A 12,033-nucleotide genomic window follows, 5' to 3' on the forward strand; every position below is an offset into this window, starting at 1 on the left:
AGCTTTGAGGCGGTGCTGGGGGAGTAGGGGCGGGAACTCCCGGTAGATTTTGCCCAATCATCAGTCGTACTTCTTGCGACAGACAGGCAGTCTTTCCCATCCCGGTCGACTTATGGGGGCGGGGTTCGGCACGCCAGACTGGGCGGGCCCCTCGACTTTGATGGGCGTCTTCTTCACCCAATTGCTAAACGGTATCTCCAGACGGGTCGCCTCCATTGCCAATGAGATCTCCAGGCGGGGTCGCGGTGGGCGGGCCTTGGACCCTCCGGTATAAGGCGGTCCCGGGGGAGTGCGGAGAAGGGGGGGGTCTCGGCGGCCGGAGGAGGAATAGGCGCGGGTGAAGATGGCGGCAGCCGAGGCCGCGAACTGCATCATGGAGGTGAGCGCCTGGAGCGCCGTCAGGGGCAGGGGGCAGGGGGCGGTTTGGAGGTCGGTATTTTATGCCTCCGTCTTGGGGAAGGGGCTCTAAGTCGCCGGATTGGGGCTGAAAGCCCCCAGCCGTACGGAGGGGGCGTCGCATTCTCCGGATATGGAGATACCGTTTGAAGTGCGGGTTCCCTAGCTTTCGGGGGCCTGAGGCAGCACGCCGCTCCGAGGGTCTCCTGCCCCCTTCCACGTGGAGGAGGGCTGGGGGCGCTTCCGGCCTGGCCCCCACGTGGCCGCGGCGCGGTGGGTGGGGAGGTGGTGTGCAGTGCCCGCTGGCCCGGCGGGTTCCACGTGCGGGACAAAGGCCCCGCCCCCGGCCGGGGGAGGGGCGCCCCGGGGGGGCGGAGAGGAGGCTCTGACCCTCCTTCTGAGGCCCCCTGACCCCCTCCCCGGGGATCGTGACAGGCACCTCGGGATGGGACTTACTTGGGGACCTCCGCGAAGTAAAGAGTCTCTTGGGAGGGGCAGTGTATCTCGACTCTCAACAAATCCCTTCCCGGACCAGGGCATCTGTTCAGGCATCCGTCCAGGTTTCCTGCACTCTTGCGTTGAGATTGTAGGAAGACGAAGGATTGGTTCCCTCCGGGCCCCCCTCCCACCCCCTGTTTCCTGTCCCTGGATTCTCCCCTCTTTGGGAGCTAGGGGGATGGGGCATGCCCCTGTGACCTCCCTTTGGTTGGTGGGGGGGGGCATCTAGCTGAAGGAGATCCTTCCGGCTTAGGCCCTGTGCACCCCCTTGTGGCCATTTCTGGGTGTGTGGGAGGGACATCTTTTTCATGGGGCGTGTCCCAAAGCCCACCTCCCGTCGAAGCCCTCCCGGGCTAGGGGAGGGAGAATCTGTACTGGGAAGGGGATGTGAGGGAATGGACGCAGCGAACTTTACCCCCTTCTGGAGCCCGTTCTCTCCCTGGGGCATTTGTGAGCGTGGGAGTTGACCTCCCCTTTCCTGAGGCCCTGTTTGAGGGTCCTGAGCCTGGTTGCCTGAAATGGTGTCCCGTGAGGTTTGATTCTCGTGCAGCCCTATGGGGCTGGTTCCGGTGCTGTGTTTCAAGCGCTCTGGGGGCTTGTTTGGCGGAGGTATCGGCGGTGTTGAGAAATGCGCCCCGGTGGGAAAATCCTCTCACCAGCAGCCCTTCTTAATCCGCGTCATTCACTGGCTTGGGAGGATAGAGGTGGGGCTTGGAGTCCAGGGGGTCATGTCTGTGATTTCACGCTTCTTGGAGCCTAGAGGGTGGTTACATCAGGAAAAGCTGTAATCTGATGGAGTCTCCCTACTCTCACCCCTTACCTTGTAAGCAGTCTCTGGAATGGGAGGTCGGCTCCCAAGATGCATACCTTGGGGGGCAGCCCCTAGGGGTCACTCCAATGACTCCTATCCCCCTCGACTGTCTCCTGGACCAGGGCCTATGTGGGTGGAGGAAATATCTTCCCCAGAGGTTGCCCCAGGACTTTGCCCCACACCTGGGGGGTTTCAGGGCCTGGGATGGTTGTTTGAATGGAGGGTAGGTGGGCTTGAGGGTCCAGAGTCTGGCCTCCTCCCTGGTATTCTACCCTCCTGGGCAGCGGGTGATAATCGAGGAGGTTGGCTCTCACTGGTTTTGTTTGGGACTCCCTGAGTCCAAGGCAGGAGCTAGCGGCCGGGGTGCCAGCTCTGGTGGGGGCGTCTGTGTGCCACACCTCCTTTCTGGAATCCTCTCAGACGAGAGACTGGTTTGCGGAGGTGGCAGGTGCCCAGTGGGTACACCCTGCCAACCACCCTCCCCCAGCTACTCATGGTACCCCAGGATGGGGGTTTGTGTCAGGAAGTGTCACCTAATCTGGGGGGATTAGGTGATGAGGGGGAGTGACAGCTGGCAGTGCCTGTGTGCCCAGTGGGTGCCAGTTCCTCTGGCCTGGATGGGGGAGGTGTGTCATCAGGTGCCTGGCCAAAGAGAGGCAGTGTGGGTGCAGGCCACCATCTCTCCAGCCACAGCTGGGATAGAACCCCCCTTCCCCTTCTACTCCCTCCCCCACCTGCCCCGCACCCTTTTAAAAACAGCCTTGCCTCTTTATTTGTCCACTCTCCTCAAAAAAAAGCAAAATTGTAGGAAATACCTCCTTGTCCCCCAAGAGCCCGGGTCCCTTGGCCTGGCCCTCCCCTAGTCACTCCCAGTAGCTAATCCTTTCTCCCTGTTACTCTCTCCTAGAATTTTGTAGCCACCTTGGCTAATGGGATGAGCCTCCAGCCGCCTCTTGAAGAAGTAAATATCCTTTTGTGAGACCCTTCCCCACATATACATATCTTGTCACACATCAGGCCCTTTCTAGTGGTCTTAACTATGATTCCTCCTGCTTCAAATCAGTTTACCCTGTGCCCCGGAAACACTTAGTACAAACTCCCTCCAGGTTTGTGGCCCCTATCTGGCCTCCCCCAACACTGTGGCTACTTCCTTAACTCCATTTCCAGCCCCCGCTTTGTCCTTTCCTATGTCTGTCCCCGTTCTGCCTTCCCCTCTCCTCCCCTCCCCAGCTGTGGGCTGAGCTAGAGACGGGGGCAGAGAGACTGGAGAGATGGTAGGCGTGGCTGAGGTATCAGGGGTGCTCTCCTGGATGGTGCTCTGGGGGGGTCCTGGAAGAGGAAAATGGGGTGTTAGGTTTGGGGGTTCCTGGGAGAGGCAAGATGGCAGGCGGGGCCTTTAGGGTTGCCATGGTACGGTTTGGGAGGGTGGTTCTATACTCCAGGGAGAAGTAGGGACCTGGAGGCTTAAGAGTCTGTGGGGAGCCCCCAGGTTTGACCCCTGTTCCCATCCGCCCCCTCCCAGGTCTCCTGTGCCCAGGCAGAAAGCAGCGAGAAGCCCAACGCTGAGGACATGACGTCCAAAGATTACTACTTTGACTCCTATGCTCACTTTGGCATCCACGAGGTGAGTATGGACAGACAGCTCATAAGGCTGCTGCATCTTCAGGGGGGTTAATGTTTGGGAGGGCTGGAACTTAATTTCCGACGCATGCGCACTGCCTTCCCTGGCAGTGGGCCTCCCCTCTGCGCATGCGAGGCTCACGCTCCAGGGTCGCCTCTCCCAGCCGTTGCCTTGGAGACAGAGGTTAGCCTGGCTCTCTGCTGGGCCCCTCTTGGGAGGCTGGGGTGGGAGCGCGCATGTGTGCCTGAGACTTTAGCCAGAGTTCAGGGCCTGCCGGTCTCTGCCGCCCTCTTGTGACCGGCGGCGGGATTGTCCCCCAGCTGCTCGTGCCCAGTGTGCTGAAGGCTTCTCGATGCTTTTGCACGCGATGGAGGCCGAGGTCCCAGAAAGCAGCTGGGATGGAATTGTGAAGATTTTTCTTTTTTTAATTGTTATAAAATATACATAACAAAATTAACCATTTGCAAGTATGCGGTTCAGTGGCATTAACTTACTGAGGACTTTTTAAAGCCAAGGCTCACAGGGGCTTAGGTGGCAATGGTAGAACCTGAGGTGGCTGATATGGGAGTTTAGTCCACCCAGTCCGATTTTACAAATAGGGAAACTGAGGCGTATGGAAGGGAAATGACTTGTTCCAATGGGACTAAAGCAAGTTAGAGGTCTGAGCTCTAGCTCTCGAAATGGTCAGTGTGTTGGAGGCCAGGGCACCCTGTTTTACAGTTGGGGATGCAGGCCCCCTCATGATATCTTTGTACCCACCCCCTTCAGGAAATGCTGAAAGATGAGGTCCGCACCCTCACGTACCGAAACTCCATGTTTCACAACCGGCACCTTTTCAAAGACAAGGTGGTGCTGGACGTGGGCTCGGGCACAGGGATCCTCTGCATGTTCGCTGCCAAGGCCGGGGCCCGCAAGGTCATCGGGGTGAGTGTCCTAGGCAGCAGGCGGGCCTGGGCCTGGGGACGGACAGGGGGCCCCTTGGGGCTCAGGGATTGGGTGGAGGGGGATGGGGACTGAGGGTGGGACTGGGGGGGGGCTCTCACCCTCCCTTCTTCCTGGGCCCCCAGATCGAGTGTTCCAGTATCTCTGATTATGCGGTGAAGATCGTCAAAGCCAACAAGTTAGACCACGGTGAGCCCAGGAAGAGAACGGGTTGGTGGGGAGGGAGCGGGTGATCCCAGCTTCCCCGGGGCCCTCGGCAAGGGGATGGGGGCCACTGAACTCAAATTCAGGCGTTCCTCCTCTGTGGACTCTGGGCTGCCGACAGCCCAAGAATCCAGCCTTCTCAGAACCCACCACCTGACAAGTCATCTTAGAATCTGAGTGCAGAAGTCGCAAGCTCAGTGCCTCAGTCTTTAGAAAAGGGGGGAGGGGGAGCGGGGCAAGAAGCAGTCTTTCGTTTTTTCAGTGAGTGTTAGAGTCACGTGGTTGGCATCTGAGGGCCTGTAGTAAGAAGTCTCCTACCTGCCTCTCAGCCGCCCTTCTCTGAGTGCAGCCAGTGGTCCCTTCCGGAGAAGTCTGTACCTATGAGCAAATATACGTGTGTGTGTGTTTCTACGTTCATGTGCTGGTTTTTGACACAGATAGCAAGCATTTCATACATATTAATACAAGTTTTCTGCCTTTTGTTTTTTTCACCTGCTTATCATGTGGTTTAACACTTCTCACGATGTTGAGAGGATCTTGCTTTTTGATGGCTGACATCATCTGTCTACACGTACACCAGCTTTCTTAACCAAGCCCCTGGTGATGAGCATTTAAGCTTCCTAGGTTTCCATCCCCCTACGTGTAACGTCGTTGTCTTCTCATATACAAACTAGTGTATCTGTGAGGTCAGTTCATAAAAGTAGGATCGTGTGGGTCAAAAATGGAAGTTGGGCAGACACTGCCAAATTGTCCTTCCCACCTGCAAGGTTTGAGGGGCAGAGAACATGGGAAGATGGTGGGTTTTTCAGATGTGAGGGCTCTTGGCATTCTAGAAGCTGAAGGGATTTTATTAAAAGAGACTAATATAGTGCATCCCCAAGTACCCATTACTCAGCTTTAAATATCTCCTTTTGAAGCAAATTCCGACTGTATAAGTACTGCTGCGTGTGTCTCTAATAGATAAGGCCATTTTAAAAGCATGACCTGGGCTTCCCTGGTGGTACAGTGGTTGAGAATCCGCCTGCCAATGCAGGGGACATGGGTTCGAGCCCTGGTCCAGGAAGATCCCACATGCCGCGGAGCAACTAAGCCCGTGTGCCACAACTACTGAGCCTGCACTCTAGAGCCCTTGAGCCTGGAGCCTGTTCTCCGCAACAGGGGAAGCCACCACAGCGAGAAGCCCACACACCGCAACGAAGAGTAGCCCCCTCACCTCAACTAGAGAAAGCCCATGCGCAGCAATGAAGACCCAACATAGCCAAAAATAAATAACATAAATAAATTAAAACAAACACACACACACACACACACACACACACACAAAACATGACCTGGCGGTCCAGTGGTTAGGACTTGGTGCTTTCACTGCCGGGGCCGGGGTTCGATCCCTGGTCGGGGAACTAAGATCTCACAAGCTGCAGAGTGCAGCCAAAAAAAAAAAAAAAAAAGACCATGACTGTTAGCGGGAAAATCTTTTTTTTTTTTTAATTTTTCTTTTTTTGAAAAACAAAACAAAACAAAACCCTCGCATCAAGGCCTGACTTTTAATAGATTGCAGCGAGGGAGCTGCTCTGCTGAGTATGAAACCCTGACCCAGAAGCAGGTCGTCTACGAATGGTTTAGCAGCTTCCCCACGAACGTGCAGTGCGTGACGGGCGAGGGGTCGGCCACCTTTCTGACTGCGCCTCGTGTCCCAGGACGAAGGGCTCTCCGCACTGGGCCCTAGGCCTGACTGTTAGTGGCAAAAGCTTAATGTCACCTAATACCTAATCCACGTAAAGTTTTTGCTCCTACCTCAAAAATACCCCATGATGAATGAATTTTAAAACTAAGTTAACAGGGTGTGGCTTCAGCTCGCGGAGTTCTTTGTAGATGCCCCAATACAACCCCCAGCCCTTCCTTGAGAAGACAAGGGCTGTCCCAGTGGGGTCCCCAGGCCCTGGACCATCCCCCATCCCCCCCAAGGGAGGTGAGCAGATGGGCCTCCTCTGGGCTGGTGGCATGTGCCCTTGTCTGCCCCACAGTGGTGACCATCATCAAGGGGAAGGTGGAGGAGGTGGAGCTTCCGGTGGAGAAGGTGGACATCATCATCAGCGAGTGGATGGGCTACTGCCTCTTCTACGAGTCGATGCTCAACACCGTGCTCTACGCCCGAGACAAGTGGCTGGTGAGGCCCCCAGTGGGGTGGGAGCAGCTGATGCAGGCCAGGGTCCTTCGGCTGTTTTGTTGAGCATATGTCAGGGTCTAGGCAGAAAAGGAAAGCCATGCTAGGTATTTCCCACAGTAGCAGTGAATACAGGAGATTGAATACATCTACACAGATGTTAGGAGGCCCACAGCCAAGACAGGGGAGCCAGTACTGGAAGCTAGACAGGGACAGGGAGACGGTACAGTGTCAGGAGAGTTAGTGCCGGGAAGAGAACAATAGCAGGGCATAGGGATAGGGAGGGGCTGGGGGGCTGTGGTCCCAGGTGCTCAAGTCAGAGCAGGCCTCCCACGGGAGGTGACTGAGACCTGAACAGAGGATGGGAAGGAGCTGTGTGGGATCTGAGTGGAAAGGCACACTGGGCAGAGGATTTCAGCCAGTGCATAGGTTCTCGGGCAGGAGTGCACCTGCTGTGTGTTGAGCAGCGGCGAAGTTGTAGTGGAATGAGGATCTGGAGGAGCACTGGGGGGCGAGGGGTGGGAAGCCAGGGCGGGGGCCGGGGGGGCCAGGGGGTGAGGCGAGGGGTGGAGGGGCCTGTGCAGATCTTGCGTGACCCCTGAGAGACTTTGCTTTACTCCTCCGGGGAGTGGGGGCGGGGGCGTGCTTCTGAGGATTCCTCAGGACCTCTGAAGGACAGGGTCTGACTTAGATGCTCCTGGGAGCCATCAGGCAGCCATCCGGGGAACAAGCCGAGGGCTGAGGCTGGGGACCGGTGAGGGGGCCGCTTCAGGAGTCCACGTGGGAAATGTTGGTAGCCCAGACCAGGGCGGGGGCGGAGGTGGTGGATAAAGAGACAAAACGGGCAAGGAGACAAAATGGGGCAGCGTTGCCGAGGCCCCGCATCCTTATGCCCTTGCCCTGCTCCCTCGCACTGTGCAGGCACCCGACGGCCTCATCTTCCCGGACCGAGCCACGCTGTATGTGACGGCCATCGAGGACCGGCAGTACAAAGACTATAAGATCCACTGTGAGCTCGGGGCCTGAGGAGCCCAAGGGGTGGGGCAGCTTGGGGCCGGGTGCCCCCACGGGCTCACCCCTCCCCTCCTCCCCAGGGTGGGAGAACGTGTACGGCTTTGACATGTCTTGCATCAAAGATGTGGCCATCAAGGAGCCCCTGGTGGATGTGGTGGACCCCAAGCAGCTGGTCACCAACGCCTGCCTGATAAAGGTGAGGGGGTGGGGTGGCTGGGTGGCCCGCAGGGTCAGCCCAAGAAGGGCCGGTGCGTGGGACCTCAGTGCACAGAGTGCTTGCTTGCCCGAGGTCTTGGGAGCCCGATGGATCTGCTGGAGGTGGCGCTAGACGCCTGGAGAAGCCACTTCAGTTAAAGAGCTTTGTGAGCCAGGCATGGCCCTTGGGTTCCAGAACAAGGCAGTGACGTAGGCTGGCCCTGACCCCAAGGCACACCTCCCGGAGGGCACGTCCGCCCAAGGCAGGCAGCTAAGACCCCAGGCAGGGCCACCAAATGCAGAAAGCCCAGCACCACGAGTGAGTTTATACACACATGGGTCCCTGATAAAGACTACCAGCAGCCATCATTTTTTGAGGTCTCCCTCCCGACCCACAGTATCAAATCTTGCTGGGATGCTCATGGCGGGCAAACCTGGGTGGAGGAGGGAGTTTGTAGAGGGAGATGGCAGGGCAGACGCCCTGACTGGGCGAGCCTCCATGGCCTGAGTCAGGAGTCACGGTTTTGCTTTGAGTGCACCGGGGAGCAGTCAAAGGATTTTAAGCAGGGATGTGACATGATCTGTTTTTAAACTGTCACACTGGCTGATAACGTGGAGTAAGGGATGTGGGGGGAGAGGGCGGGAGCCACGGAACCTTGTTAAGATGCTGCTGCATCGGAGGCGGGGATTGTGGCCAGGGGCAGGGTACAGGCAGTGGAGAGGGGAAAACGGGCGGTTCTCTAAGGACCAGTAGTTGTTGTAGGAGGTCGAACTGTTGGATTCGGGCTGGAGTTGGGAGAGCAGGGAACAGGGCACCCAGCGGGGCACCCCCAGCTTTCCCCGCTGGGCCGGAGGTCGGGGAGTGGGGCTCACGAGGCTTATCCCGCAGGAGGTGGACATCTACACTGTCAAGGTGGAAGACCTGACCTTCACCTCCCCCTTCTGCCTGCAAGTGAAGCGGAACGACTACGTGCATGCGCTGGTGGCCTACTTCAACATCGAGTTCACCCGCTGCCACAAGAGGACCGGTTTCTCCACCAGTGAGGCGGGGCCCTGGGGCAGCGGGGGCCCAGGGGCCGTGGGGCATGTGACAGGCGTGGCCAGAGGGAGCCACGGGGACACCGAGGACCCGGGTTCTGACGCCGGCTCTGCCAGCCAACCTGAGCGTGCGGTGCCTCCGCTTCCCCACCCGTGAAACAGCCCCTCCCAGGCTTGACAAGGGCGAAGGGGCCACAGTCGCCGCTTAGTTGGTAGTCACTGGCCGCTGGGGTGTCTGGGCAGAGGGGAAGGTGTGGGCTGGGAAGGTTAGGAGGCGGGTGAGCCCGGCTGACCCGCCTCCCCCGCCAGGCCCTGAGTCCCCATACACGCACTGGAAGCAGACGGTGTTCTACATGGAGGACTACCTGACGGTGAAGACGGGCGAGGAGATCTTTGGCACCATTGGCATGCGGCCCAATGCCAAGAACAACGTGAGGCTCTGGGGGGGGTAGACTCAGGCGTTTTGGGGCCCCAGCACCCCTCAGCCCGAAGCCTGCCAGCCAACCTGGCTACACTGTGCTCTGACCTCATCTGTCTGGGGGCCCCCCAGGTCTGTCTATGGAGCACAGTTTTATTGAGTACCTACTAGAAACCAGGGGGCCCTGGGGCCCCAGCGGTGATCAGGCTGAACCCCTGCCCTCCTGGCACTCATGTTCTAGACACAGGACAGTCACGTGGTAAATGCCAGCGGGAAGTGAATTCTGTGTCCAGCTGGGAAAGGGGCCGGCAGGTATTTGAGCAGGTGGGGGCGGGGCCAGCGGGAGAGCTGACAGGATATCCTCGCCCAAGTATGGGGGTGAGGGAAGGAAAGGAGGGCCGTCTCTTGCCCTGCTTTTTTCTCCTGAGTACCTGGCAGGACGGAGCTGCCATCAGCCTGAGACACGGTGGGGAAGCAGGTCTAGGGCAAAGTCAGGAGCTTCTGTGGGGCCAGTGTGGGTGTGCCCGCTTTCTAAGTCAGGGATATGAGAACCGGTTTAAGCAGCTATTCTCAGCCAGGGATGATTTTGCCTCACCCACCCATGTCATTGTCTGGAGGCATTTTGGGTGTCAACTGAAGAAGGGGTACTGCTGGCATCTAGTGGGTAGAGGCGGGGGAGCTGCTCTATCTGCAGCGCACAAGATAAGAATCCCCCCACAGCGAGGAGTGGTCCAGCCCTAGATGTCAGTAGTGCAGAGGTGGAGAAAACCCAAACTAGAAACTGAGAGACCCAGAGAGGGAGGAGGAAGCTGGGAGCCAGGGGTGAAGTGCAGTGAGGACTGAGGGCAGAAGTCATTGAGGTCATTGGTGACTTTGCCCCAGTTTTTCCAGCGTGCTGGGGGTGACGGGCACAAGAGGGTTGGCGTCCAGGAAGCCTTGGAGGAGAGGAAGTGGGGACAGTGGGGTGGGACCACAGAGCTTTTTGAGAGGAGGAAGTTTGCTTCTTGTAAAAGAAGGAGAAAATAACCTGCTGATGGGGCTGGTTTTGATGGGGGAAATCATGATGCAAGAGTCAGCAGCTGAGCTCTGCCACCCCACCCAAGGCGGGGGGCGTGGCTGGGTTCTAGGTGGTTTGAGGATGTCACATGGAGCTTCTCACGGGGAGTCAGGTGGGGTTCAAGACAGATGCTGGGAGTGGGACCGGCAGTGTGGGGTCTCTGGGGAGGGTGTGTAGACAGCCGGGGGGCCCACGGCACCTCAGGTGGGCTGGGGTGGCCACCCCTCCCTACCGCACCCCCGCTGCCCTCTGTCTTGGCCTGCCCTGTCCCAGGTTCCCCCTCACGCCCGCACTCTCCCCACAGCGCGACCTGGACTTCACCATTGATCTGGACTTCAAAGGCCAGCTGTGCGAGCTGTCCTGTTCCACCGACTACCGGATGCGCTGAGGCAGCATCCGGGTTCTCCCACCCCGGCCAGGCCGGCCCTGCAAGGGCCCAGGGGCTGCAGCGTTCTTAGGCAGTTTCAGGGCTCCCCCTTCCTCTTCCTCCCTCCCACAGAAGGGGGTTTCTGGGGCCTGGGCCGGGGCGGGGCGGGGGGGTTGCGGGCACATCGTGACTGTGTTTTTCATAACTTATGTTTTTATATGGTTGCATTTACGCCAATAAATCCTCAGCTGGGATGGCTCAGCTTCCTGGGGGCGAAGTGGGGTTGGGGTTCCGTCCTTAGGTGCTGAGATGCCAGGCACCCGGAGCGTGGGGACAGCGCCTGCTGGTGGCTGCCGGTCTCTGTCACCACTTCTGTGTCTCTTGGTCTTACTACACCTCCACCCCACCCCCGGCCGTCTCTGGGGTTCCACAGCCCTGCTCTCAAGTCTTTGGCCCACCTCTGCCCTCAGGTCACTCGCAGGGCCTTCTCCACTGGCTCTCGGGGTCTGTTCCCCCCACCTCCCTCTCGGGCCTCCTGAGGCCCTGGTCCCTCTTGTCCCCACTGGGCCAGACTTCTGCTCCCAGCTGCCCTGCTGGGCTGGGCGAGGGCTGGGGTGTGGGTTCCCAGCACAGCTGGGCCCTTAAGTTCCCCAGAAAGCTCTCTCTCCCGCCTTCCCCCATCACACACATTGTTCCTCTCTGGCTGTTCTTTCCTGTCCAGGACCCTCCAAGGCCAAACCAGGGCTGACTGGCAGTGACTACTGCCCTGCCCTCTCCATCTGGGGAAACTGAGTCGGGGGGGTGATGGAGGGGGATAGAGTTCTTTTATTTATTTATTTTTGTGTGCATTGGGTCTTTGTTGCTGAGCGCAGGCTTTCTCTAGTTGTGCTGAGTGGGGGTTACTCTTCGTTGTGGTGCGCGGGCTTCTCTTTGTGGTGGCTTCCCTTGTTGCGGAGCATGGGCTCTAGGCACGCGGGCTTCAGTAATTGTGGCACACGGGCTCAGTAGTTGTGGCTCACGGGCTCTAGAGCGCAGGCTTAGTAGTTCTGGCGCATGGGCTTAGTTGCTCCGCTGCATGTGGGATCTTTCCAGACCAGGGGACCAGGGCTCGAACCTGTGTCCCCTGCATTGGCAGGCGGACTCTTAACCACTGCACCACCAGGGAAGTCCGAGGATAGAGTTCTTTGTGGGGGTGGGTGCCTGCTACCTCCCCCATCCTGGCTCGGAGCTCGGGGGGGGTTCCCACCCTCTGCCACACTTCACAGAGATGCACATTGAGGCTCCACTACCCTGCTTCACAACTCCCCA

General features: G+C 58.4%; 1 protein-coding gene across 4 annotated transcripts; it reads left to right on the forward strand.

The window, feature by feature from the left end:
* The first annotated feature begins 287 nt into the window (after positions 1 to 287).
* PRMT1 (protein arginine methyltransferase 1) lies at positions 288 to 10,979 on the forward strand. Of its 4 annotated transcripts, XM_079907788.1 has the most exons (11): positions 288 to 379; positions 2,613 to 2,666; positions 3,228 to 3,329; positions 4,095 to 4,250; positions 4,394 to 4,457; positions 6,497 to 6,639; positions 7,558 to 7,645; positions 7,731 to 7,846; positions 8,735 to 8,885; positions 9,193 to 9,314; positions 10,663 to 10,979. In XM_079907788.1, exons 1-11 carry the CDS (start codon positions 344 to 346, stop codon positions 10,744 to 10,746), a joined length of 1,116 nt encoding a protein of 371 aa, XP_079763914.1. In that variant the 5' UTR covers positions 288 to 343; the 3' UTR covers positions 10,747 to 10,979. The 4 variants fall into 4 exon arrangements, with proteins under 4 accessions (XP_079763914.1, XP_079763915.1, XP_079763917.1 ...); XM_079907789.1 differs by lacking the exon at positions 2,613 to 2,666 and having other exon boundaries at positions 299 to 379; positions 10,663 to 10,977; XM_079907791.1 differs by lacking the exons at positions 288 to 379; positions 2,613 to 2,666 and adding an exon at positions 2,884 to 2,979 and having other exon boundaries at positions 10,663 to 10,978.
* Positions 10,980 to 12,033: the final 1,054 nt, after the last annotated feature.

Source organism: Stenella coeruleoalba, assembly GCF_951394435.1.
Source record: "Stenella coeruleoalba genome assembly, chromosome: 20".
NCBI classification, from domain to species: Eukaryota; Metazoa; Chordata; class Mammalia; order Artiodactyla; family Delphinidae; genus Stenella; species Stenella coeruleoalba.